The sequence below is a fragment of the Cherax quadricarinatus genome, chromosome 40 (assembly GCF_038502225.1).
Source record: "Cherax quadricarinatus isolate ZL_2023a chromosome 40, ASM3850222v1, whole genome shotgun sequence".
NCBI classification, from domain to species: domain Eukaryota; kingdom Metazoa; phylum Arthropoda; class Malacostraca; order Decapoda; family Parastacidae; genus Cherax; species Cherax quadricarinatus.
Window position 1 is genome coordinate 19,718,908 of NC_091331.1, and position 24,249 is coordinate 19,743,156.

Sequence of the window (24,249 nt, forward strand, 5' to 3'; positions counted from 1 at the left end):
AGAGGGTGGTAGTGATTGTGATGGTGGTAGAGATAACCTATCCTCCCTCTCCCCTCCTCACCGTCTTCCATACGCCAACAAAAGTTTTCAATAAAGGTAAAAGTGATGTTAAATGTTCATTTATCCATTTCGTTAGCCCTTTATATTTATTTCTAATTGTTTTCTGTATGTAAAACTATAGTTATTCTCTATAAAATGAATTTTTTGTTAATACTTTTGGGTGTCTGGAACGGATTAATTGGATTTATATTAATTCTTATGGGAAATATTGCTTCAGTTTTTGTCAAATTCAGTTTTCATCAGACTTTCTGGAACGAATTAATGACGAAAGCCGAGGTTCCACTGTACTAACATATTTTAATTGTTAAAAATACTGTAAAATGCAAATTTTAAGATGAAAAATTACCACAAATGAATAGAGATGGGCACACCATCTCTTTGGATAAGTTCAAATATTCATCTCAGATAGCTGGATTCTCTATCCTGAATTAAGCTATAACAATTAAATTGTCACTTGCTATGCCATTTATTTCAACAGCTCTTTTTCATATATGATTCATGCACTAACCTTTTTACCATCTCTCACATAGATGTACATTACTGAGTCCAGTGTCACTTACACAGACCTACATGTAAATTTTAGCACCTTCAAATTTGGCATGAAAGGCCACACAGAGGATATAATACTGAAAAATGAGTTCTATGGCTTCGAGGAGGTGACCAAAAGTGACAGGAAATGGCAGAAATATTGACAAAAACCCCAATGACCCTCAATCATCAACATGTCTGCAACACATCCATGCGTTAAGCGAAAGCTAATAGTCTTCCATAGTTTAAACAAACCTGTGAGTGGTAATGATGACAGTAGTGATGAGTTTAATTTTCTAGCAACTGATGACCAGACAGTTGATAGTAATGATGATTATTTCCCTGTGAAGTGTCAATTTATAAAGCATGCATTATGACAGTGTGCCTAGAGCTATCCTCAAGGGACTTGGTGCATCATCGGACCCAACTCCATTGAGTGAGAGTGATACTGATTATGGTGGTGTTTCCATTGGCATGGGTAGTGGACCACAAGAAATGTTAAAGATGCATGAAGTACTAACTGCTGAGACAAAGACACACGCAGCACGAGCGCCAGCCCTGGGAGGGAGCCATATCCCTCACTCCCCCCACACACACAGCAACAACCACTATTAACACCACCGCTGATGCTGGCATCGCCACAACCAGTTGCACAAATCCAGCAACCACCAAGACAACATCTGGGTTTGGACGGAAGATGAAAATTTTCTGCTCAAATAGGAGTCAATGAAGGCAGTGTCAATAAGAGATAACAGGTGAGGCCAGGAGCTATAATTTGACCCCTGCAAGTACAACTAACCAAGTACTGGTGGAAAGTTTTAAACCCTATAATTTGTGAATAGTTAAAATCCTATAATTTTTAGAAAAAAAGTAAATGACCTTTTTAAGAAATTAATATAAAGAAATTTTACTAATTTCAAATTAAAAATAGAATACCTTATGTTCTCAGGTTCAGCAAGAACTACATTAACCCAAGTGATGAGGATAAAGGCACCACTTTCTTGTGTGGGCACCTTGTGAGGAGGCAACTCAATGGCATATATGGGGTCACTATCACTAATCACATTCACTGATGCACCATCTGTAAACAAAAATATAAATAGTTTAGAACCAACATCCTCAATGAAGCTGCACAAGCTTCAAATAATTCCACAACAAAAACCACTCTAAGCATTTAGATAAGAAACTTGAACAGATGCTTGGTTTCAAGATATTATATGTTAAAAAATAGAGAGTAACAATTTACAAAACCCTAGAACTGTGTGGTTATTCAGTACTTTTAATATAAAATGGCTAATATCATTAATTTACTGCAATCATTACTAATTGTCACATTTTGCTAGTTCAACAGACCTTGTTGGCATATATATTTGATCACAAAAAAAAAAAAGCTGAGCATCTCTATTCAAAAATCTACCATACATTTCTTAACTTTTTTGTACCCAACAAATAAGAACCCATTTTGTACCCAACAAATAAGAACCCATCACGCCTACACCCAACAACCATAGTGTATACCAAAGATCAAGTTTAATGCATCTGATGATGTAACAACTTAAATATGCAGAAGGGAGGTAGGAAGAATGGTGGGTTATGCATTTTATAAAGGCATGTGGTGTGGCTAACTCTCGACAAAGTAGAGTGGTCCCTTGTTTACTGTATTTAATCCATTCCTGGAGGAGCTACTATTATCGAAATCTACGATTTTCGAATGAATTTTCCCCATAAGAAATAATGTAAATACAATTAATCCGTTCCTGACACCCAGAAGTATTAAAAAAAATTTTTTTTAATGAAATATAGATGTAGTACATAAACAATACAATGGGAAATGATGAATGAAACATTAACAGCATAACACTTACCTTTATTGGAGATTCTTCTTAGTATATGGGAGACTGGAGGAGGAGAGAGATTGGATTATTTACAGTTTGGAAGGGGAATCCCCTTCCAGCAACACCTCAGGTACCAATTGCTTTTCTGGGGTTGCTTCTCTTCTCTGTTTCTTAATGCCACTAGGACCAGCTTGAGAGTCGCTGGAGTCCTGTTTTGCAAAATAACTGTCCAGAGAGCTCTGTTTCTGGTGTCTCTTTAACACTTCTCTAAAATGGCCCAAGACTTTGTCACTGTACATGTTGCCAACATGGCTTGCAACAGCCTTGTCAGGGTGATGTTTCTCCATAAATCTTTCCATCTTACCCCACATTGCAAAAATCTCCTTAATTTCTGAAGAAGACACCTTCTTCCATCTCTCTTCCTCCTTCTCTGCAGCAAGATTCTGAGCTGCGATCTGTTGCTCTTCCTGCTGAATCTTGCAGCTCCTCAGTGGTGAGCTCTTCGTTGTGGTCTTCCACCAACTCTTCCACATCCTCCAAACTCACATCCAACCCCATGGAACTCCCCAGTGCCACAATAGATTTAACAACAGACATAGGCTCATCAGGGTCAGTCCCAAACCCTTCAAAATCCCTCTTGTCAACACAGTCTGGCCACAATTTTCTCCAAGCAGAGTTCAAAGTCCTGGTAGTCACTCCCTCCCAAGCCTTACCTATAAGGCTTATTATGCAATGGAGGATGCTGAAGTGTTCTTTCCAAAAATCTCTTAGGGTCAAGTGAGTGTCTGAGGTCACATTCAAGCACCTTTGAAATATTGCTTTGGTGTAGAGTTTTTTAAAGTTTGCAATGACCTGCTGGTCCATGGGCTGGAGGAGAGGAGTGGTATTCGGGGGCAAGAACTTTACTGTGATGAACCCAAACTCTTAGAAAATTAGGTCATCCAAGTTTGGAGGATGAGCAGGTGCATTGTCCATTACTAGGACGCACTTGAGATCCAATTTCTTTTCCAGGAGGTAATTCTTCACACTAGGGCCAAACACTTCATTGAACCACTCGACGAAAATTTCCCTCGTGACCCATGCCTTACTATTAGATTTCCAAAACACACACAATTTACTCTTCATAACATTGTTTTTCCTGAACACACTGGGATTTTCAGAATGGTACACTAGTAACGGCTTCACTTTGAAATCCCCACTAGCATTAGCACAGAACATGAGCGTCAGCCTGTCTTTCAAAGGCTTGTGTCCTGGCAGTGCCTTTTCCTCCTGTGTAATGTAGGTCCTCTTTGGCATTTTCTTCCAAAAGAGGCCTGTTTTGTCACAATTGAACACTTGTTCTGGTTTCAGTCCTTTACTGTTTATGTACTCCTTGAACTCATGCACATATTTTTCAGCCACTTTATGGCCCGAACTGGCAGCCTCACCATGCCTTACCACACTGTGTATGCCAGTACAGTTCTTAAATCTCTCAAACCAACCTTTGCTGGCCTTAAATTCACTCACATCACCACTATTTGCATGTAATTTCTTTACCAGATCGTCGTGCAACTGCCTAGCCTTTTCACAAATAATCGACGTCATAACACTATCTCTTGCTAACTGTTTCTCATCTATCCACACCAATAATAACTTCTCAACCTCTTTGAGTACTGGTGATATCATTTTTGTCAGCATATTTACCCCCTTTGCAACAACAGCCTCCTTGATTTCCTTTTTCTTGGCCATGATGGAACATATGGTTGTGTAGGGTTTGTTATACATCCTGGCCAGTTCAGCCGCACTTAAGCCACTTTCATATTGTTCAATGATGTTTTTCTTAAATTCAATTGTATTTCTCACCTTCTTTACCAAAGGCTTGGCACTAGGAGCTTTCTTTGGAGCCATGGTAGCTTATTTAGTACTTGCAAGCACTAAAATGAGTGGAATATTATGAAATATTTCATAGGAGCACGTGAGGGGACCTTCACTCTCTGGTAAACAATGCCAGACTGGCTGGGTAGGGAGGCTGCCCCGGCTAACACCGTGCATACGCGTCCCGGACAACCTACTATTCCTGAGTCAATCTATGATTAGCGAAATCTACGACTCTCGAGAACTACGATTATCGAAGGACCACTGTACGAAATTATGAGATTCCTAATGCACTTGCCAAAACAAATATAAGCTATACAAATAATTCAGATATGCAGTGGAGAGCTGGGGAGTAAAATGGGAGAAATTAAGAGTGAAAATTACTGAAGTGAAAATTACTGCCACTCTAAACTGCATCTGCAATGTATACAGTATACACTCCCTAACATTAAAACTTAAATATTTCAGATGTGTGGAGGAGTGCTGAGTTCAAAGTAATTTGACTCCAGTCAAATTACTTTGTTAGGGTAAGGTGCTGTTAGGGTAAGGTGCTGGATTGAAAGGTAGTAAATCTGGTACGGAGTGGGAGTTGTCATATTGTTATTTACTGATGACATTGTTCTTTTAGGATATTCATAAGAAAAACTGCAAAGGATGGTAAATGAATTTGGAAGGGTATGTAAAAGAAGGAAATTAAAAGTAAACATAGGAAAGGGCAATGAGAGATTGGATATTAGATTGGAGGGAGTGAATATGGAAAAAGTAAATGTACGTATTCAGATGTCTGGGAGTGGAGTTGTTGGTAGAAGGTTCTAAGTGAGACGAGGTGAACCAAAGAAATGACAAAGGGAAAAAGGTGAAACGGGCACTGAGGTATCTGTGGTAACAAAGAACTCTATCCATGGAGGCAAAAAGGGGAATGTACCAGAGTATAGTGGTACAAACATTTTTGTATGGGTGTGAAGCATGGGTTCTGAATGTTGCAGCAAGGCGGAGACTGCAGGCAGTAAAGATGGTGTGTCTGAGAGCAACGTGTGGTGTGTGTATGATGCAGAAAATTCGAAGTTTGGAGATTAAGGGGAGGTGTGAAGTTACCAAAAGTATTATTCAGAGAGCTGACGAGGGGTTGTCGAGGTGGTTTGGACTTTTAGAGAGGATGGAGAAAAATAGAATGACTAGGAAGGCATATATATCTAGGATGGAGGGAAGGAGGGTGAGGGGTAATCCTAGATGAGGTTGGAGGGAGGGGGTAAAGGAGGTTTTGAGTGCCAGGGGATTGGACACTCAAGCTTGTTTGAGCATGTTAGACAAGAGTGAAGGAAAGTGATTTTTATGATTTGTTGTGCTGTTGGAGGTAACATTTATGAAGGTAATAGTTATGAAAGGAAACTAGTTAGCCAGACCTGAGTCCTGGAAGTGAGAGGTACTATGCCTGCACCCTGAAGGAGGGGTGGAGATATTATGGTATTGAGGGTCATCTGAACTGTGATGGCTGCACTCTTCTGGCAGACAGTGATTGAATGAGTGACAGTGAAAGTGTTTCCTTATTTGTAGGGTCACCCTACCTCTGTGGGAAATAGCCAGAGGATTTAAAAAAAAAAATAATCTGACTCCATGTCAGTTTCACTCCCAGTAGCCTCTCTTTTTAGCTTGTAAGAGGGCAGATGACACAGTATGGCAAATCTAATGACACTGTGCATTCTAGGGATAGTGTCTCAAGCAGCAAATGATCCTATCTAACATGTTTAAAAATTCTGGACTTCTATTACACCATGTTCAAAATCATAGTAGGTTGGTAGACAGCAACCATTCGGGGAGGTACTACCGTCCTACCAAGTGAGTGTAAAAGGAAGCCTGTATTTGTTTTACATGATGGTAGGATTGCTGGTGTCTTTTTTCTGTCTCATAAACATGCAAGATTTCAGGTACGTCTTGCTACTTCTACTTACGCATAGGTTGCACTACACATACATGTACACTACACAAATAACCTGCACATAGAAGAGAGGAGCTTACGACGACATTTCGGTCCGACTTGGACCATTTACAAAGTGACTTTGTAAATGGTCCAAGTTGGACCGGAATGTCGTCATAAGCTCCTCTCTTCTATGTGTGGGTTATTTGTGTATCGTTCCAGTCACGGTATTGTGCCTTTTTTGTTATTTACATGTATACGTTCATGTATACACACTCATCTGAGTTTTCTGTGATTTTATCTAAATAGTTCTTGTTCTTAGTGCTTTTCATTTCATATCCATGGGAAAGTGGAATAAGAATCTTTCCTCCATAAGCCATGCGTGTTGCAAAAGTCAACTAAAATGCCAGGAACAATGGGCTAGTAACCCCTTTTCCCATATAGCTTACAAAAAGAAAAAGAAGAAAACTGTCAAAGTGGGATGTTTGAGTGTGCGTGGATGTTGTGCAAATGATAAGAAAGAGATGACTGAGGATGTTATGAATGAGAAGAAGCTGGATGTCCTGGTTTTAAGTTAAAGTTGAAGGGGGTAGGAGAGGGTTAAATGTGAAAAGTGGGTTATAGTAAGTGTTTATGCACCTGGAGAAGAGAGAAGTGTAGAGTAGAGAGAGAGATGTTGGGAAATGTTGAGTGAGTGTGTGAGGAGTTTTGAACCAAGTGAGAAAGTACTTGTGGTTGGGGATCTCAATGCTAAAGTGGATAAAAATGTTGTGGAGGGAGTAGTAGATAAATTTGGGGTGCAAGGAGTAAATGAAAACGGGGAGCCTTAATTGAGCTATGTGTAGAAAGAGGTTTGGTAATAAGTAATACATATTTTATGAAAAAGAGGATAAATAAGTATACAAGGTATGATATAGCATGTAATGAAAGTAATTTGTTAGATTATGTATTCATTGATGAAAGGTTGATGAGTAGGCTTCAGGATGCACATGTTTATAGAGGAGCAACAGATATATCGGATCATCATTTAGTTGTGGCTACAGTTTAGAGTAAGAGGTAGATGGGGCAAAAGGAAAATGGCAACAGCAAGTAAGAGAGGTGAAAGTGTATAAACTAAGGGAGGAGGAAGTTAGGGAGAGAGATATGCAACAATCGGCAAAAAGGTAGGCTAGTGCAAGTATGAGTAGTGAGGGGAGTGTTGAAGAGGGTTGGAATAGTTTTAAAAATGCAGTACATGTATTAGGATGTGGGGCAGAAGTTTGTGGCTATAGGAGGGTGGGTGCAGGAGGAAAGAGGAGTGACTGGTGGAATGATGAAGTTAAGGGTGTGATAAAAGAGAAAAAGGTAGCTGATGAGAGGTTTTTACAAAGCAGAAGTGCTGTAAGAAAAGCAGAGTATATGGAGTGTAAAAGAAAGGTGAAGAGAGTGGTGAGAGAGTGCAAAAGGAGAGAAGATGAAAGAGTGGGAAAGGCACTGACAAGAAATTTTGTTGAAAATAAGAAAAAAAATTGGAGATAAACAAGTTAAGAAAGCCTAGGGAACAAATGGATTTGTCAGTTAAAAACAGAGTAGGGAAGTTAGAGGAGGAGCTGGAGGTATTGGGTAGATGGCAGGAATATTTTTAGAAACATTTAAATGTCACCTAGGTAGTAGGTTGGTAGACAGCAACTGCCCAGGGAGGTACTACCGTCCTGCCAAGTGAGTGTAAAACGAAAGCATGTAATTGTTTTACATGATGGTAGGATTGCTGGTGTCCATTTTTCTGTCTCACAAACACGCAAGGTTTCAGGTATGTCTTGCTACTTCTACTTACACTTAGGTCACACTACACATACATGTTTTTTTTTTTTTCAACAAGTCGGCCGTCTCCCACCGAGGTAGGGTGACACAAAAAAGAAAGAAAATCCCCAAAAAGAAAATACTTTCATCATCATTCAACACTTTCACCACATTCACACATTATCACTGTTTTTGCAGAGGTGCTCAGAATACAACAGTTTAGAAGCATAAACGTATAAAGATACACAACATATCCCTCCAAACTGCCAATATCCCAGACCCCTCCTTTAAAGTGCAGATATTGTACTTCCCATTTCCAGGACTCAACTCCGACTATATGAAAATAACCGGTTTCCCTGAATCCCTTCACTAAATATTACCCTGCTCACACTCCAACAGATCGTCAGGCCCCAAGTACCATTCATCTCCATTCACTCCTATCTAACACGCTCACGCATGCTTGCTGGAAGTCCAAGCCCCTCGCCCACAAAACCTCCTTTACCCCCTCTCTCCAACCCTTTCGAGGACGACCCCTACCCCGCCTTCCTTCCCCTATAGATTTATATGCTTTCCATGTCATTCTACTTTGATCCATTCTCTCTAAATGACCAAGCCACCTCAACAACCCCTCTTCTGCCCTCTGACTAATACTTCTATTAACTCCACACCTTTTCCTAATTTCCACACTCCGAATTTTCTGCATAATATTTACACCACACATTGCCCTTAGACAGGACATCTCCACTGCCTCCAACCGTCTCCTCGCTGCTGCATTTACCACCCAAGCTTCACATCCATATAAGAGTGTCGGTACTACTATACTTTCATACATTCCCTTCTTTGCCTCCATAGATAAGGTTTTTAGACTCCACATATACCTCAACGCACCACTCACCTTTTTTCCCTCATCAATTCTATGATTAACCTCATCCTTCATAAATCCATCCGCCGACACGTCAACTCCCAAGTATCTGAAAACATTCACTTCTTCCATACTCCTCCTCCCCAATTTGATATCCAATTTTTCTTTATCTAAATCATTTGATACCCTCATCACCTTACTCTTTTCTATGTTCACTTTCAACTTTCTAACTTTACACACATTCCCAAACTCATCCACTAACCTTTGCAATTTTTCTTTAGAATCTCCCATAAGCACAGTATCATCAGCAAAAAGTAACTGTGTCAGTTCCCATTTTGAATTTGATTCTCCATAATTTAATCCCACCCCTCTCCCGAACACCCTAGCATTTACTTCTTTTACAACCCCATCTATAAATATATTAAACAACCATGGTGACATTACACATCTCTGTCTAAGACCTACTTTTACGGGGAAGTAGTCTCCCTCTCTTCTACACACCCTAACCTGAGCCTCACTATCCTCATAAAAACTCTTTACAGCATTTAGTTACTTACCACCTATTCCATATACTTGCAACATCTGCCACATTGCTCCTCTATCCACTCTATCATATGCCTTTTCTAAATCCATAAATGCAATAAAAACTTCCCTACCTTTATCTAAATACTGTTCACATATATGCTTCAATGTAAACACTTAATTTACACATCTCCTACCCACTCTGAGACCTCCTTGCTCATCCACAATCCTACATTCTGTCTTACCTCTAATTCTTTCAATTATAACCCTACCATACACTTTTCCTGGTATACTCAGTAAACTTATTCCTCTATAATTTTTACAATCTCTTTTCTCCCCTTTCCCTTTATATAAAGAGACTATACATGCTCTCTGCCAATCCCTAGGTACCTTCCCCTCTTTCATACATTTATTAAACAAAAGTACCAACCACTCCAACACTATATCCCCCCCTGCTTTTAACATTTCTGTCATGATCCCATCAGTTCCAGCTGCTTTACCCCCTTTCATTCTACGTAATGCCTCACGTACCTCCCCCACATTTACATTCTGCTCTTCTTCTCTCCTAAAAGATGGTATACCTCCCTGGCCAGTGCATGAAATTACTGCCTCCCTTTCTTCCTTAACATTTAAAAGTTCCTCAAAATATTCTCGCCATCTACCTAATACCTCACTCTCCCCATCTACTAACTCCCCTACTCTGTTCTTAACTGACAAATCCATACTTTCCCTAGGTTATCTTAACTTGTTTAACTCCAAAATTTTTCCCTATTTTCATTAAAATTTCTTGACAGTGCCTCTCCCACTCTATCATATGCTCTCCTTTTGCACTCTCTCACCACCCTCTTCACCTTTCTTTTACTCTCCATATACTCTGCTCTTCTTATAACACTTCTGCTTTGTAAAAACCTCTCATAAGCTTTTTCTCTCTTTTCACACCCTTTACTTCATCATTCCACCAATCACTCCTCTTTCCTCCTGCCCCCACCCTCCTATAACCACAAACTTCTGCCCCACATTCTAATACTGCATTTTTAAAACAATTCCAACCCTCTTCAACCCCCCCACTACTCATCTTTGCACTAGCCCACCTTTCTGCCAATAGTCGCTTATATCTCACCCGAACTTCCTCCTCCCTTAGTTTATACACTTTCACCTCCCTCTTACTTGTTGTTGCCACCTTCCTCTTTTCCCATCTACCTCTTACTCTAACTGTAGCTACAACTAAATAATGATTCGATATATCAGTTGCCCCTCTATAAACATGTACATCCTGGAGCCTACCCATCAACCATTTATCCACCAATACATAATCTAACAAACTACTTTCATTACGTGCTGCATCATACCTTGTATATTTATTTATTCTCTTTTTCATAAAATATGTATTACTTATTACCAAATCTCTTTCTACACACAGCTCAATTAAAGGCTCCACATTTACATTTACCCCTGGCACCCCAAATTTACCTACTACTCCCTCCATAACATTTTTACCCACTTTAGCATTGAAATCCCCAACCACCATTACTCTCACACTTGATTCAAAACTCCCCACACATTCACTCAACATTTCCCAAAATCTCTCTCTCTCTCCTCTACACTTCTCTCTTCTCCACACTTCTCTCTTCTCCAAGTGCATACACACTTACTATAACCCACTTTTCACATCCAATCTTTATTTTACTCCACATAATCCTTGAATTAATACATTTATAGTCCCTCTTTTCCTGCCATAGCTTATCCTTCAACATTATTGCTACTCCTTCTTTAGCTCTAACTCTATTTGAAACCCCTGACCTAATCCCATTTATTCCTCTCCATTGAAACTCTCCCACCCCTTTTAGCTTTGTTTCACTTAATTAAAGCCAGGACATCCAGCTTCTTCTCATTCATAACTCCCACAATCATCTCTTTCTTATCATCTGCACAACATCCACGCACATTCAGACTTCCCACTTTGACAATTTTCTTCTTCTTATTCTTTTTAGTAATCTTTACAGGAAAAGAGGTTACTAGCTCATTGTTCCCGGCATTTTAGTTGACTTTTACAACACGCATGGCTTACGGAGGAAAGATTCTTATTCCACTTCCCCATGGATATAAAAGGAAAAGTAATAAGACCAAGAACTATTAAGATAAAATCAAAGAAAACTCAGATGAGTGTGTATAAATAAACGTGTACATGTATGTGTAGTGTGACCTAAGTGTAAGTAGAAGTAGAAGTAGCAAGACATACCTGTAATCTTGCATATTTATGAGACAGACAAAAGACACCAGCAATCCTTCTTTCTTTCAATACACCGGCCGTATCCCACCGAGGTGGGGTGGCCCAAAAGGAAAAACGAAAGTTTATCCTTTTACATTTAGTAATATATACAGGAGAAGGGGTTACTAGCCCCTTGCTCCCAGCATTTTAGTCGCCTCTTACAACACGCATGGCTTATGGAGGAAGAATTCTGTTCCACTTCCCCGTGGAGGTAAGAGGAAATAAACAAGAACAAGAATTTTTTATTATCACACTGGCCGATTCCCACCAAGGCAGGGTGGCCCGAAAAAGAAAAACTTTCACCATCATTCACTCCATCACTGTCTTGCCAGAAGGGTGCTTTACACTACAGTTTTTAAACTGCAACATTAGCACCCCTCCTTCAGAGTGCAGGCACTGTACTTCCCATCTCCAGGACTCAAGTCCGGCCTGCCAGTTTCCCTGAACCCCTTCATAAATGTTACTTTGCTCACACTCCAACAGCACGTCAAGTATTAAAAACCATTTGTCTCCATTCACTCCTATCAAACACGCTCACGCATGCCTGCTGGAAGTCCAAGCCCCTTGCACACAAAACCTCCTTTACCCCCTCCCTCCAACCCTTCCTAGGCCGACCCCTACCCCGCCTTCCTTCCACTACAGACTGATACACTCTTGAAGTCATTCTGTTTCGCTCCATTCTCTCTACATGTCCGAACCACCTCAACAACCCTTCCTCAGCCCTCTGGACAACAGTTTTGGTAATCCCGCACCTCCTCCTAACTTCCAAACTACGAATTCTCTGCATTATATTCACACCACACATTGCCCTCAGACATGACATCTCCACTGCCTCCAGCCTTCTCCTCGCTGCAACATTCATCACCCACGCTTCACACCCATATAAGAGCGTTGGTAAAACTATACTCTCATACATTCCCCTCTTTGCCTCCAAGGACAAAGTTCTTTGTCTCCACAGACTCCTAAGTGCACCACTCACTCTTTTTCCCTCATCAATTCTATGATTCACCTCATCTTTCATAGACCCATCCGCTGACACATCCACTCCCAAATATCTGAATACGTTCACCTCCTCCATACTCTCTCCCTCCAATCTGATATTCAATCTTTCATCACCTAATCTTTTTGTTATCCTCATAACCTTACTCTTTCCTGTATTCACCTTTAATTTTCTTCTTTTGCACACCCTACCAAATTCATCCACCAATCTCTGCAGCTTCTCTTCAGAATCTCCCAAGAGCACAGTGTCATCAGCAAAGAGCAGCTGTGACAACTCCCACTTTGTGTGTGATTCTTTATCTTTTAACTCCACGCCTCTTGCCAAGACCCTCGCATTTACTTCTCTTACAACCCCATCTATAAATATATTAAACAACCACGGTGACATCACACATCCTTGTCTAAGGCCTACTTTTACTGGGAAAAAATTTCCCTCTTTCCTACATACTCTAACTTGAGCCTCACTATCCTCGTAAAAACTCTTCACTGCTTTCAGTAACCTACCTCCTACACCATACACTTGCAACATCTGCCACATTGCCCCCCTATCCACCCTGTCATATGCCTTTTCCAAATCCATAAATGCCACAAAGACCTCTTTAGCCTTATCTAAATACTGTTCACTTATATGTTTCACTGTAAACACCTGGTCCACACACCCCCTACCTTTCCTAAAGCCTCCTTGTTCATCTGCTATCCTATTCTCCGTCTTACTCTTAATTCTTTCAATTATAACTCTACCATACACTTTACCAGGTACACTCAACAGACTTATCCCCCTATAATTTTTGCACTCTCTTTTATCCCCTTTGCCTTTATACAAAGGAACTATGCATGCTCTCTGCCAATCCCTAGGTACCTTACCCTCTTCCATACATTTATTAAATAATTGCACCAACCACTCCAAAACTATATCCCCACCTGCTTTTAACATTTCTATCTTTATCCCATCAATCCCGGCTGCCTTACCCCCTTTCATTTTACCTACTGCCTCACGAACTTCCCCCACACTCACAACTGGCTCTTCCTCACTCCTACAAGATGTTATTCCTCCTTGCCCTATACACGAAATCACAGCTTCCCTATCTTCATCAACATTTAACAATTCCTCAAAATATTCCCTCCATCTTCCCAATACCTCTATCTCTCCATTTAATAACTCTCCTCTCCAATTTTTAACTGACAAATCCATTTGTTCTCTAGGCTTTCTTAACTTGTTAATCTCACTCCAAAACTTTTTCTTATTTTCAACAAAATTTGTTGATAACATCTCACCCACTCTCTCATTTGCTCTCTTTTTACATTGCTTCACCACTCTCTTAACCTCTCTCTTTTTCTCCATATACTCTTCCCTCCTTGCATCACTTCTACTTTGTAAAAACTTCTCATATGCTAACTTTTTCTCCCTTACTACTCTCTTTACATCATCATTCCACCAATCGCTCCTCTTCCCTCCTGCACCCACTTTACTGTAACCACAAACTTCTGCTGAACACTCTAACACTACATTTTTAAACCTACCCCATACCTCTTCGACCCCATTGCCTATGCTCTCATTAGCCCATCTATCCTCCAATAGCTGTTTATGTTACCCTAACTGTCTCCTCTTTTAGTTTATAAACCTTCACCTCTCTCTTCCCTGATGCTTCTATTCTCCTTGTATCCCATCTACCTTTTACTCTCAGTGTAGCTACAACTAGAAAGTGATCTGATATATCTGTGGCCCCTCTATAAACATGTACATCCTGAAGTCTACTCAACAGTCTTTTATCTACCAATACATAATCCAACAAACTACTGTCATTTCGCCCTACATCATATCGTGTATACTTATTTATCCTCTTTTTCTTAAAATATGTATTACCTATAACTAAACCCCTTTCTATACAAAGTTCAATCAAAGGGCTCCCATTATCATTTACACCTGGCACCCCAAACTTACCTACCACACCCTCTCTAAAAGTTTCTCCTACTTTAGCATTCAGGTCCCCCACCACAACTACTCTCTCACTTGGTTCAAAGGCTCCTATACATTCACTTAACATCTCCCAAAATCTCTCTCTCTCCTCTGCATTCCTCTCTTCTCCAGGTGCATACACGCTTATTATGACCCACTTCTCGCATCCAACCTTTACTTTAATCCACATAATTCTTGAATTTACACATTCATATTCTCTTTTCTCCTTCCATAACTGATCATTTAACATTACTGCTACCTCTTCCTTTGCTCTAACTCTCTCAGATACTCCAGATTTAATCCCATTTATTTCCCCCCACTGAAACTCTCCTACCCCCTTCAGCTTTGTTTCGCTTAGAGCCAGGACATCCAACTTCTTTTCATTCATAACATCAGCAATCATCTGTTTCTTGTCATCCGCACTACATCCACGCACATTTAAGCATCCCAGTTTTATAAAGTTTTTCTTCTTCTCTTTTTTAGTAAATGTATACAGGAGAAGGGGTTACTAGCCCATTGCTCCCGGCATTTTAGTCGCCTCATACGACACGCATGGCTTACGGAGGAAAGATTCTTTTCCACTTCCCCATGGACAATAGAAGAAATAAAAAAAAGAAGAAGAGCTATTTAGAAAAAGGAGAAAAACCTAGATGTATGTATATATATATATGCATGTGCGTGTCTGTGAAGTGTGACCAAAGTGTAAGTAGGAGTAGCAAGATATCCCTGTTATCTAGCATGTTTATGAGACAGAAAAAGAAACCAGCAATCCTACCATCATGCAAAACAGTTACAGGTTTTTGTTTCACAGTCATCTGGCAGTACGGTAGTACTTCCCTGGGTGGTTGCTGTCTACCAACCTACTACCTACAACAACTAGAAAGAAAATAGAAGAAAACTCAAAGGGGTGTGCATATATATGCTTGTACATGTATGTGTAGTGTGACATAAGTGTAAGTAGAAGTAGCAAGACGTACCTGAAATTTTGCATGTTTATGAGACAGAAAAAAGGACACCAGCAATCCTACCATCATGTAAAACAATTACAGGCTTTCGTTTTACACTCACTTGGCAGGACGGTATTACCTCCCTGGGTGGTTGCTGTCTACCAACCTACTACATATACATACGCATACATGTACAAGCATATATATACACACCCCGCTGGGTTTTCTTCTATTTTCTTACTAGTTCTTGTTCTTGTTTATTTCCTCTTGCCTCCATGGAGAAGTGGAACAGAATTCTTCCTCCGTAAGCCATGCGTGTTGTAAGAGGCGACTAAAATGCCAGGAGCAAGGGGCTAGTAACCCCTTCTCCTGTATATATTACTAAATGTGAAAGGAGGCGGCGGGATCACAGTGGAACCTGCCACTATTGTAAGTAGGTCGCCGTCTAAAGGTTGGACACATCGTTTCCAGGTTGAGGGACTGATTACCTCGAACTCCTCCTCTCCTTACTGACTTCTACTTTGTATTGGACTGATGAAGCCACTGTGTGCCGAAACGTTTCTTCAATAAAGATTCCCATGTGTTGCATAAGTGTCTCAATTCTTCAACTTGTCGGTTTTCTAAACCATTCATCACATCTGTCAGACACTGCAACATCATGGGGTCTTGGTACGAAGACTTCAATGCTTGTCCAACCTTTGGATGACGACCTACTTACACTAGTGGCAGGTCCCACAGAGATCCCGCCTCCTCCTGCTTCAATTCATCTGACGGCAGTATATAAGCCACCTCTCTGGCTCTATACTGTACTTCCTACAAGAGTGATGGACTGAACACATCATTTCCAGGTTGAGGGACTGATTACCTCGAACTCCTCCTCTCCTTACCGATTTCTACTTTGTATTGGACTGATGAAGCCACTGTGTGGCAAAACGTTTCTTCAATAAAGATTCCCATGTGTTGCATAAATGTCTCAATTCTTCAACTTGTTGGTTCTTAAACAGGGATGTGTAATGTCACCATGGTTGTTCAATATACATGTATTTATAGATGGGGTTGTAAAAGAAGTGAATGCTAGGGTGTTGGGGAGAGGAGTGAGATTAAATTATGGGGAATCAAGTACAAAATGGGAGTTGACACAGTTACTTTTTGCTGATGATACTGTGCTTATGGGAGATTCTAAAGAAAAGTTGCAAATGTTAGAAGACAAGCTTGGGAGGGTGTGTAAAGGTAGAAAGTTGAAAGTGAACATAGATAAGAGTAAGATAATGAGGGTATCAAATGATTTAGATAAAGAAAAATTGGATATCACATTTAAGAGAGGGAGTATGGAAGAAGTGAATGTTTTCAGATACAGTGGAACCTCCACTTACGAGCGCATCCATGTGCGAGTTTTTTCAGATAAGAGCAGTTGCTCAGCTGATTTTTTGCTTCCATACGTGAGAAAAATTTCAAGATGCGAGCGGGCCTCAAGGGAGGTTCCTTGATGCTGGTGAGGAGCTCTTGCTCTTGATCTAGGAAATTGGATCTTGGTTGTTTGTTGGACTATCTTAATGAAACCTGGGCAATGTATGATGGAAAGATGCTTCTTAACGTACACCAAAGATGAAAGAAATCGGACCATAAATAATGGAGTTCACTTCTCAGCCATTAGCCTCCCCTTAGAGGTATATTTTCATATGTTTTTTATGTTTGCATTCTCATTTTTTGGGTCTCATTTGATAGAATGGAAGATAAGTGATTTTGATTGGTTTCACGACGAAAAGTACCTTGAAAATGAGCTCAAAGTAGCAGAAATGTTCAATTCTTTGGCAATGTTCAAGAGTAAACAAATGACATCACCGTCCAATACCTGTCCGATTGGCACTGCCAACATGCTAGCAAAAGTGGGAGCTGACATCATGAGGTAGCAGTGGCAGACAACATGAAACAGCAGTGGCAGACAACATGAACCAGCAGTGGCAGACATCATGAAGCAGCAGTGACAGACAACATGAAGCAGCAGTGGCAGACCTTGTACCTTGAAAACAATCTTGTTGTACCCTGATAGTAGCCTTGTACCCTGGTAGCAACCTTGTACCATGGTAGCAACTTTGTTGTACCCTTGTAGCAACCTTGTTGTACCCAGTACTATAAGTGAGTTTCCAAACACCGCTACGAGACAGCAGTATGTATTAAAACAATGCTCAGTTGTTTTGGTACTGGAATGGATTAATTGCATTTCAATTAATTTAAATAAGGAAAACTGACTCTGCAAACGAGCAAATCCAGATGCGAGCAAAATCATGGAATGGATTAAACTCATGAGTGGAGTTTCCACTGTACAGTGGACCCCCGCATAACGGACGCCTTGCATAACGGACAATCCGCATAGCGGACGCTTTGATCGCTAAAATTTTGCCCCGCATAGTGGACAAAAACCCGCTCAGCGGCCTTCGTCCGAGACGCGTCCAATGTGCGGCCTGAGCCACGCTCACATGTTCCGCGGGTGGCATTGTTTACCAGCCAGCCTCCGCGGTAACATCCAAGCATACAATCGGAACATTTTGTATTATTACAGTGTTTTTGGTGATTTTTTTCTGGAAAATAAGTGACCATGGGCCCCAAGAAAGCTTCTAGTGCCAACCCTACAGCAATAAGGGTGAGAATTACTATGGAGATGAAGAAAAAGATCATTGATAAGAATGAAAGTGGAGTGCGTGTCTCCGAGCTGGCCAGGTTGTATAATAAACCCCAATCAACCATCGCTACTATTGGTGGTACAGCTGCTGCTGCTGCTGTATCACCGTCAGCTGCTGCTGCACTGTCAGCTGCTGCTGCTGTACCACCGTCAGCTGCTCCTGCTGCTGTAGTACCGTCTGCTGCTGCTGTAGCATCATCTGCTGCTGCTGTAGCATCGTCTGCTGCTGCTGTAGCATCGTCTGTTGCTGCTGTAGCATCGTCTGTTGCTGCTGTTCCACCGTCAGCTGCTGCTGCTGCTGTAGCATCGTCTGCTGCTGCTGTAGCATCGTCTGTTGCTGCTGTAGCATCGTCTGCTGCTGCTGCTGCTGTAGCATCGTCTGCTGCTGCTGTAACATCGTCAGCTGCTGCTGCTGCTGCTGTAGCACCGTTGTTGGTGTGGCTTATTGAGAATACCAAGAAACAATTAACCCCAGAGGATTTGCCACCCAGGATAGCCCAAAAAAGTCAGTGTCATCGAAGACTGTCTAACTTATTTCCATTGGGGTCCTTAATCTTGTCTCCCAGGATGCAACCCACACCAGTCGACTAACACCCAGGTGAACAGGGAAAATGCCTGGAACTAGTGCTCATATTGGTGAATTTAGAGCCAGCAAAGGTTGGTTTGAGAGATTTAAGAATCGTAGTGACATACACAGTGTGATAAGGCCTGTTCTGGAAGAAAATACCAAACAGGACCTACAGTACTCAGGAGGAAAAGGCACTCCCAGGACACAGTGTCTCATCAGTCATTGCTGCATCTTCAATAAAGGTAAGTGTCATTTATTCTTCATTTAGTAGAGTAGTACATGCACAATATATACTGTGCATGTACTACTCTACTATTGTGCATGTATCCTTCTCTTTGTGTGTAGGAAAATGTATATTTCATGTGGTAAAATTTTTTTTTTCAAACTTTTGGGTGTCTTGCACGGATTAATTTGATTTCCATTATTTCTTATGGGGAAAATTCATTCACATAGCGAACATTTCGCATAACAGCCAGCCCTCTTGCACGGATTAAGGTCGCTATGCGGGGGTCCACTGTATTTGGGAGTTGACTTGTCAGTGGATGGGTTTACGAAGGATGAGGTTAACCATAGAATTGATGAAGGAAAAAAGGTGAGTGGTGCGTTGAGGTGTCTGTGGAGACAAAAAATGTTATCTATGGAGGCAAAACAGGGAATGTATGAATGTATTGTGGTACCAACACTCTTATATGGGTGTGAAGCTTGGGTTGTAAGGGCTGCAGCGAGGAGGCAGCTGGAGGCAGTGGAGATGTCCTGTCTAAGGGCAATGTGTGGTGTAAATATTATGCAGATAATTCGCAGTGTGGAAATTAAGAAGTGTGGAGTTACTAAAAGTATTAGTCAGAGGGCTGAAGAGGGGTTGCTGAGGTGGTTTGGTCATTTAGAGAGAATGGATCAAAGTAGAATGACTTGGAGAGTGTATAAATCTGTAGGGGAAGGAAGGAGAGGTAGGGGTCATCCTCGAAAGGGTTGGAGGGAGGGGGTAAAGGAGGGTTTGTGGACGAGGGGCTTGGACTTCCAGCAAGCGTGTGTGAGCATGTTAGATAGGAGTAAATGGAGATGAATGGTTTCTGGGACTTGAGCTGTTGGAGTGTGAGCAGGGTAATATTTAGTGAAGGGATTCAGGGAAACTGGTTATTATAGATTTAGCCGTACTTGAGTCCTGGTGTTGAAAAATTTTTGAGAAAAAAAAAATTATTTTATTTTATGAAATGATAGAGAATCTTTTCCCGGTGGTAATGACACCAAAAGTACGAAATTTGATCGAAAACTTACGGAATTACGCTCCCACGAATTTAGCGATCTTCCCGATATATACGCATCAGCGATTTTGCTGACTTCGAGCCCTATTTTCGGCCAATTACATCATTCCAGTCGACCAAACTCATAGCTATTTCTTTAGAACTCCATTTTTTCTATCAATTGAGTACAAGAAACCGCCCATTTACTAATTTCAACTACCTAATAAAGTGGTCAGAAATTGGCAATTTGGCCAATTTCATGCAAATTAAAAAAGATGCCAATTTCAAAATAGGTTCCAGAATAAACAATGCAGACATTCTTGGCACTAAAATAACATATTCTCTGATCATTAGTCATGTCTCCAGGCCCCTCTTATATTACTCTTGCTTTCTATTTTGATTTTTTATTCACAAAAAATAGAAAATTTTCTGTTATGCAGACTAGTGCATTATTGTAAAAATGGTGTAAGTAATATCACTGCACTAGTGAAAGAATATTAGACTCCCCAGTTGATGTGTATTGGACATGTGACGTGATTTGCTTACTCTTGAACATTGATAAAAAATCAAACATTTCTGCTACTTTGAGCACAATTTCAAGGTCATTTTCATCGTGAAACTAATTAAAACCATCTCTATTTCTGTAATATGTTTTCCATTTTATCAAATGAGACCAAGAGAACGAGAATACCACCATATGAAAGTACACCTCAAAGTCAGCGTTTTAATCATTATGCATTGCGTGCAGCAGGATTTTTTTTATACAGTGCACATTGATCACACAGACCCATTCTCTCACATGTGGACTTACCAGCTTTCTCCTGCTTGATTTGAAGCCGCTAGAATTTTTGAGTATATATACGTCTGAAACACTGGCTTGTAAGACGTATATATACGGCTGAAACAGTCAAAGGGTTAAAGGAGGGGTCTGGGATATTGACAGTTTGGAGGGACTTCTAAACTGTCATATCTGAGCGCCTCTGCAAAAACAGTGATTTTGTATGAGTGAGGCGAAAGTGTTGACTGATGAAAGCATGTACGTATTTGCTTTTTGGGGATTTTTCTTTCTTTTTGGGTCACCCTGCCTTGGTGGGAGACGGCTGACTTGTTGATAAAAAGATATATAAATATATATAAATGCAAAAAACTATATACTGTATAAAAATAAAATATGTTAAGCAAAAAGATATTTTAATTTTGAAAAAACGCTTTTATAAAGCTAGTAATGCTTATCTTGCTGCTTATAAATATATGTCACTACTCGACATATAGATGAAATTTAAACATGTACTGTACTGCCAATCATGAACTTACAGAATGGGGTTATAGATGAAAGTGATGAAAGAATGTATTGTCTTCTTTTATCAGTTTTCTTTATAGTTTTAAAGGGATAACATACACTGAAAAAAATTAATTGTCCACCAAGGCCTTCAACATGAGAAAAACAGACATTTTTGCAAGTTCACAGGGCTAAAATGTGAAGTTCAGATTAAATTAGTTACCAGCAAAAGTTCTATGGAAACCTTCTCCATCCACTTCTGTAATAATAAGGCTATCAGTTGAGATCCCACAGTCTTCAGCCAATTGTTTACGCAGCTCTCGAAGAGTAGCATTGGCTTCTATGCTCACACCCAGCTGGACCTGTTGAATTGGTAATATTAGATGCATGCAAAAAATACAACATAATAAAATTTATTCTGCAGATGATTAAAAGTAGGAATGATAGAGGGCAAATGGTTCTGGTGCTAACAGAAAGGGAAGCTCTACCTTAAATGCTGGCTAATGCATGGATATATGAATCTAACACGTGTTTGCAATTATGTTGTAACTGAAGACGGTTGTCTGAATGCTAGATGAAATCAATAAACATATATGTGTATATACATTTTAATTTGTGAAGGGATTCAGGGAAACTGGCTAGCCAGACTTGAGTCCTGGAGGAGGGAAGTACAATGCATGCACTTTAAAGGAGGGGTTTGGGATATTGGCTGTTTGAAGTAACATCTAAACTGCTGTATTTGAGTGCCTCTGCAAAGACAGTGATTATGTATGAATGATGGTGAAAGTACTGAATGATAAATGTTTTTTCTTTCATTTTTGGGTCATCCTAGCCTCGGTGAAAAACTGCCGACATGTTAAAAAACATATCGACTTCTTTATTTTTCAACCGATTACGTTCATTTTTGGTGTACTATTAGAAGCTTATATAAAACCTCCTGTGCTGAAGTTTCAATCATATCGGCCAAAAAGTAAATGAAATATGCAAAATTTACGAAAAATTGCATTTGGCAGCGGAGTCCTACTCAGTGGTACTTGGAAAAGTGGTTTTGACACTTGCTGCTGATAGAACACCTCTAATTCCATCATGAATTATGTACCTTTTCTAAAATAAACCTTATCTTCATGCTAAAAAAAAATAAGTTTCATAACTTTTTTGTCATATTGGAAGATGTCGGTCTTGTTGCCCACATAAATCTAAAAATATTTGGGATAGTTCAGAAAGGTACGTAATTTCTTGTAAATCAATCATTCGCCTATGTTTGTTGTGAAAATCAAGTCAATTCATTCATAAATAAGGATGCAGTTCCCCTAAATAGGTAAATAAGTTACTTTCGAGATATAGGCCGAAGCGCGCGGCACCCCAGGTGCCCGGGAAATATTTTTTTTCCCCGAAAAATTCGCCTTATTTTACACTTTTTCCGCGACCTACGAGTGTTTATTACAGTTAACCATTGTAAATCCGTTTTCTCTCATCACTGATGAGAGAGGGCGGACCCTCTCTTCACCTTCAGGGGAAATATCGATAGAAATTTTTTCCTCGGGGCATCATATTATGCTATATATTATTTTTTACGGTGTACTTTTTATGTTTATATGCTATTATTATATTGCATTATGTCATAATAGATCAATTGTGATAGATAAATAAGCCTTATAATTGATATTAGCGTGGGTATGGAATATTTTGTTGGCTGGAGGTGTCGGCCATTTTATGCAATATACCCAGGGTACCTTGATTGGTTCCTTGATCATATTAGCTCCGCCCACTCTGGCATGATCTCAGATGGTGAATTTATATTATATTAGACATAAAGATATAAGAAAACGATAAAAATAACACGGGGAAAAACGTAACAAAAACGTAAACAAAGCCGAGTCAGCGCTTCTTGCGCAATATGACGCGTCAGCACTGTCACCATGCCTGTTATAAATGGCTGTAATTCCTTTTAGAAACATCGTACAAGGATAATAATTATACCAGAGTGTAGCCAGAAAGTTCAGCTATTTTTTTGGTAACAATAACTCCATTTTCATATTTTTTCGATTTTTTTTTTTGCACCGCGCACGTGAACCTGACCGCTTCCTTAAGGTATGGAGTATGGAAGAAGTGAATGTGTTCAGATATTTGGGAGTAGACTTGTCAGTAGATGGGTTTATGAAGGATGTGATTACCCATAGAACTGATGAAGGAAAAAAGTGATTGGTGATTTGAGGTATCTGTGGAGACCAAAAACTTTATCCATAGAGGCTAAGAAGGAAATGTACGAGAGTATGGTGGTACCAACACTCTTATATGGGTGTGAAGCATGGGTTGTAAAAGCTGTAGTAAGGAGGAGGACGGAGGCAGTGGAGATGCCGTGTCTAAGGGTAATGTGTGGTGTATATATTATGCAGAGAATTCATACTGTGGAAATTAGGAGGAGGTGTGGAGTTACTAAAAGTATTATTCAGAGGGGTTGTTGAGGTGGGTTGGTCATTTAGAGAGAATGGTGCAAAATAGGATGACTTGGAGGGTGTATAAATCTGTAGTGGAAGGGAGGAGGGGTAGCGGTTTTCCTAGAAAAGGATAGAGGGAGAGGGGCAAAAGAGGTTTTGTGTGCAAGGGGCCTGGATACACAGCAGGCATATGTGAGCATGTCAGATAGGAGTGAATGGAGACGAATGGCTTTTGAGACCTGATGAGCTGTTGGAGTGTAAGCAGGGAAATATTTTGTGAAGGGATTCAGGGAAACAGGTTAGCCAGACTTGAGTCCTGGAGGTGGAAGGTACAATGCCAGCACTTTAACCCTTTCAGGGTCCAAGGCCAAAATCTGAAGTCATGCACCAGTGTCCAAGAAATTTTGAAAAAAAAAAAAAATTATTTTTTCTTACAGAATTAAAGAGCATATTTTTGTGAAGGTAATAAAACAAAAAAAATTAGAATCTGATCATTACTTACCGAGATACAGTGCC

At 40.2% G+C, this 24,249-nt stretch overlaps 1 protein-coding gene across 3 annotated transcripts in view; it reads right to left on the reverse strand.

Moving 5' to 3' along the window:
- LOC128687331 (ubiquitin carboxyl-terminal hydrolase 31-like) overlaps positions 1 to 24,249 on the reverse strand; it is a 525,901-nt gene that overhangs the window by 138,201 nt on the left and 363,451 nt on the right. For all 3 annotated transcript variants that reach the window (XM_070092773.1, XM_070092772.1, XM_070092774.1), the window contains exons 5-6: positions 21,519 to 21,657; positions 1,525 to 1,669 (exon numbers count right to left, since the gene is read on the reverse strand). In XM_070092773.1, coding sequence (XP_069948874.1) covers positions 1,525 to 1,669; positions 21,519 to 21,657 — 284 coding nt within the window. The remainder of the gene's footprint in view (positions 1 to 1,524; positions 1,670 to 21,518; positions 21,658 to 24,249) is intronic.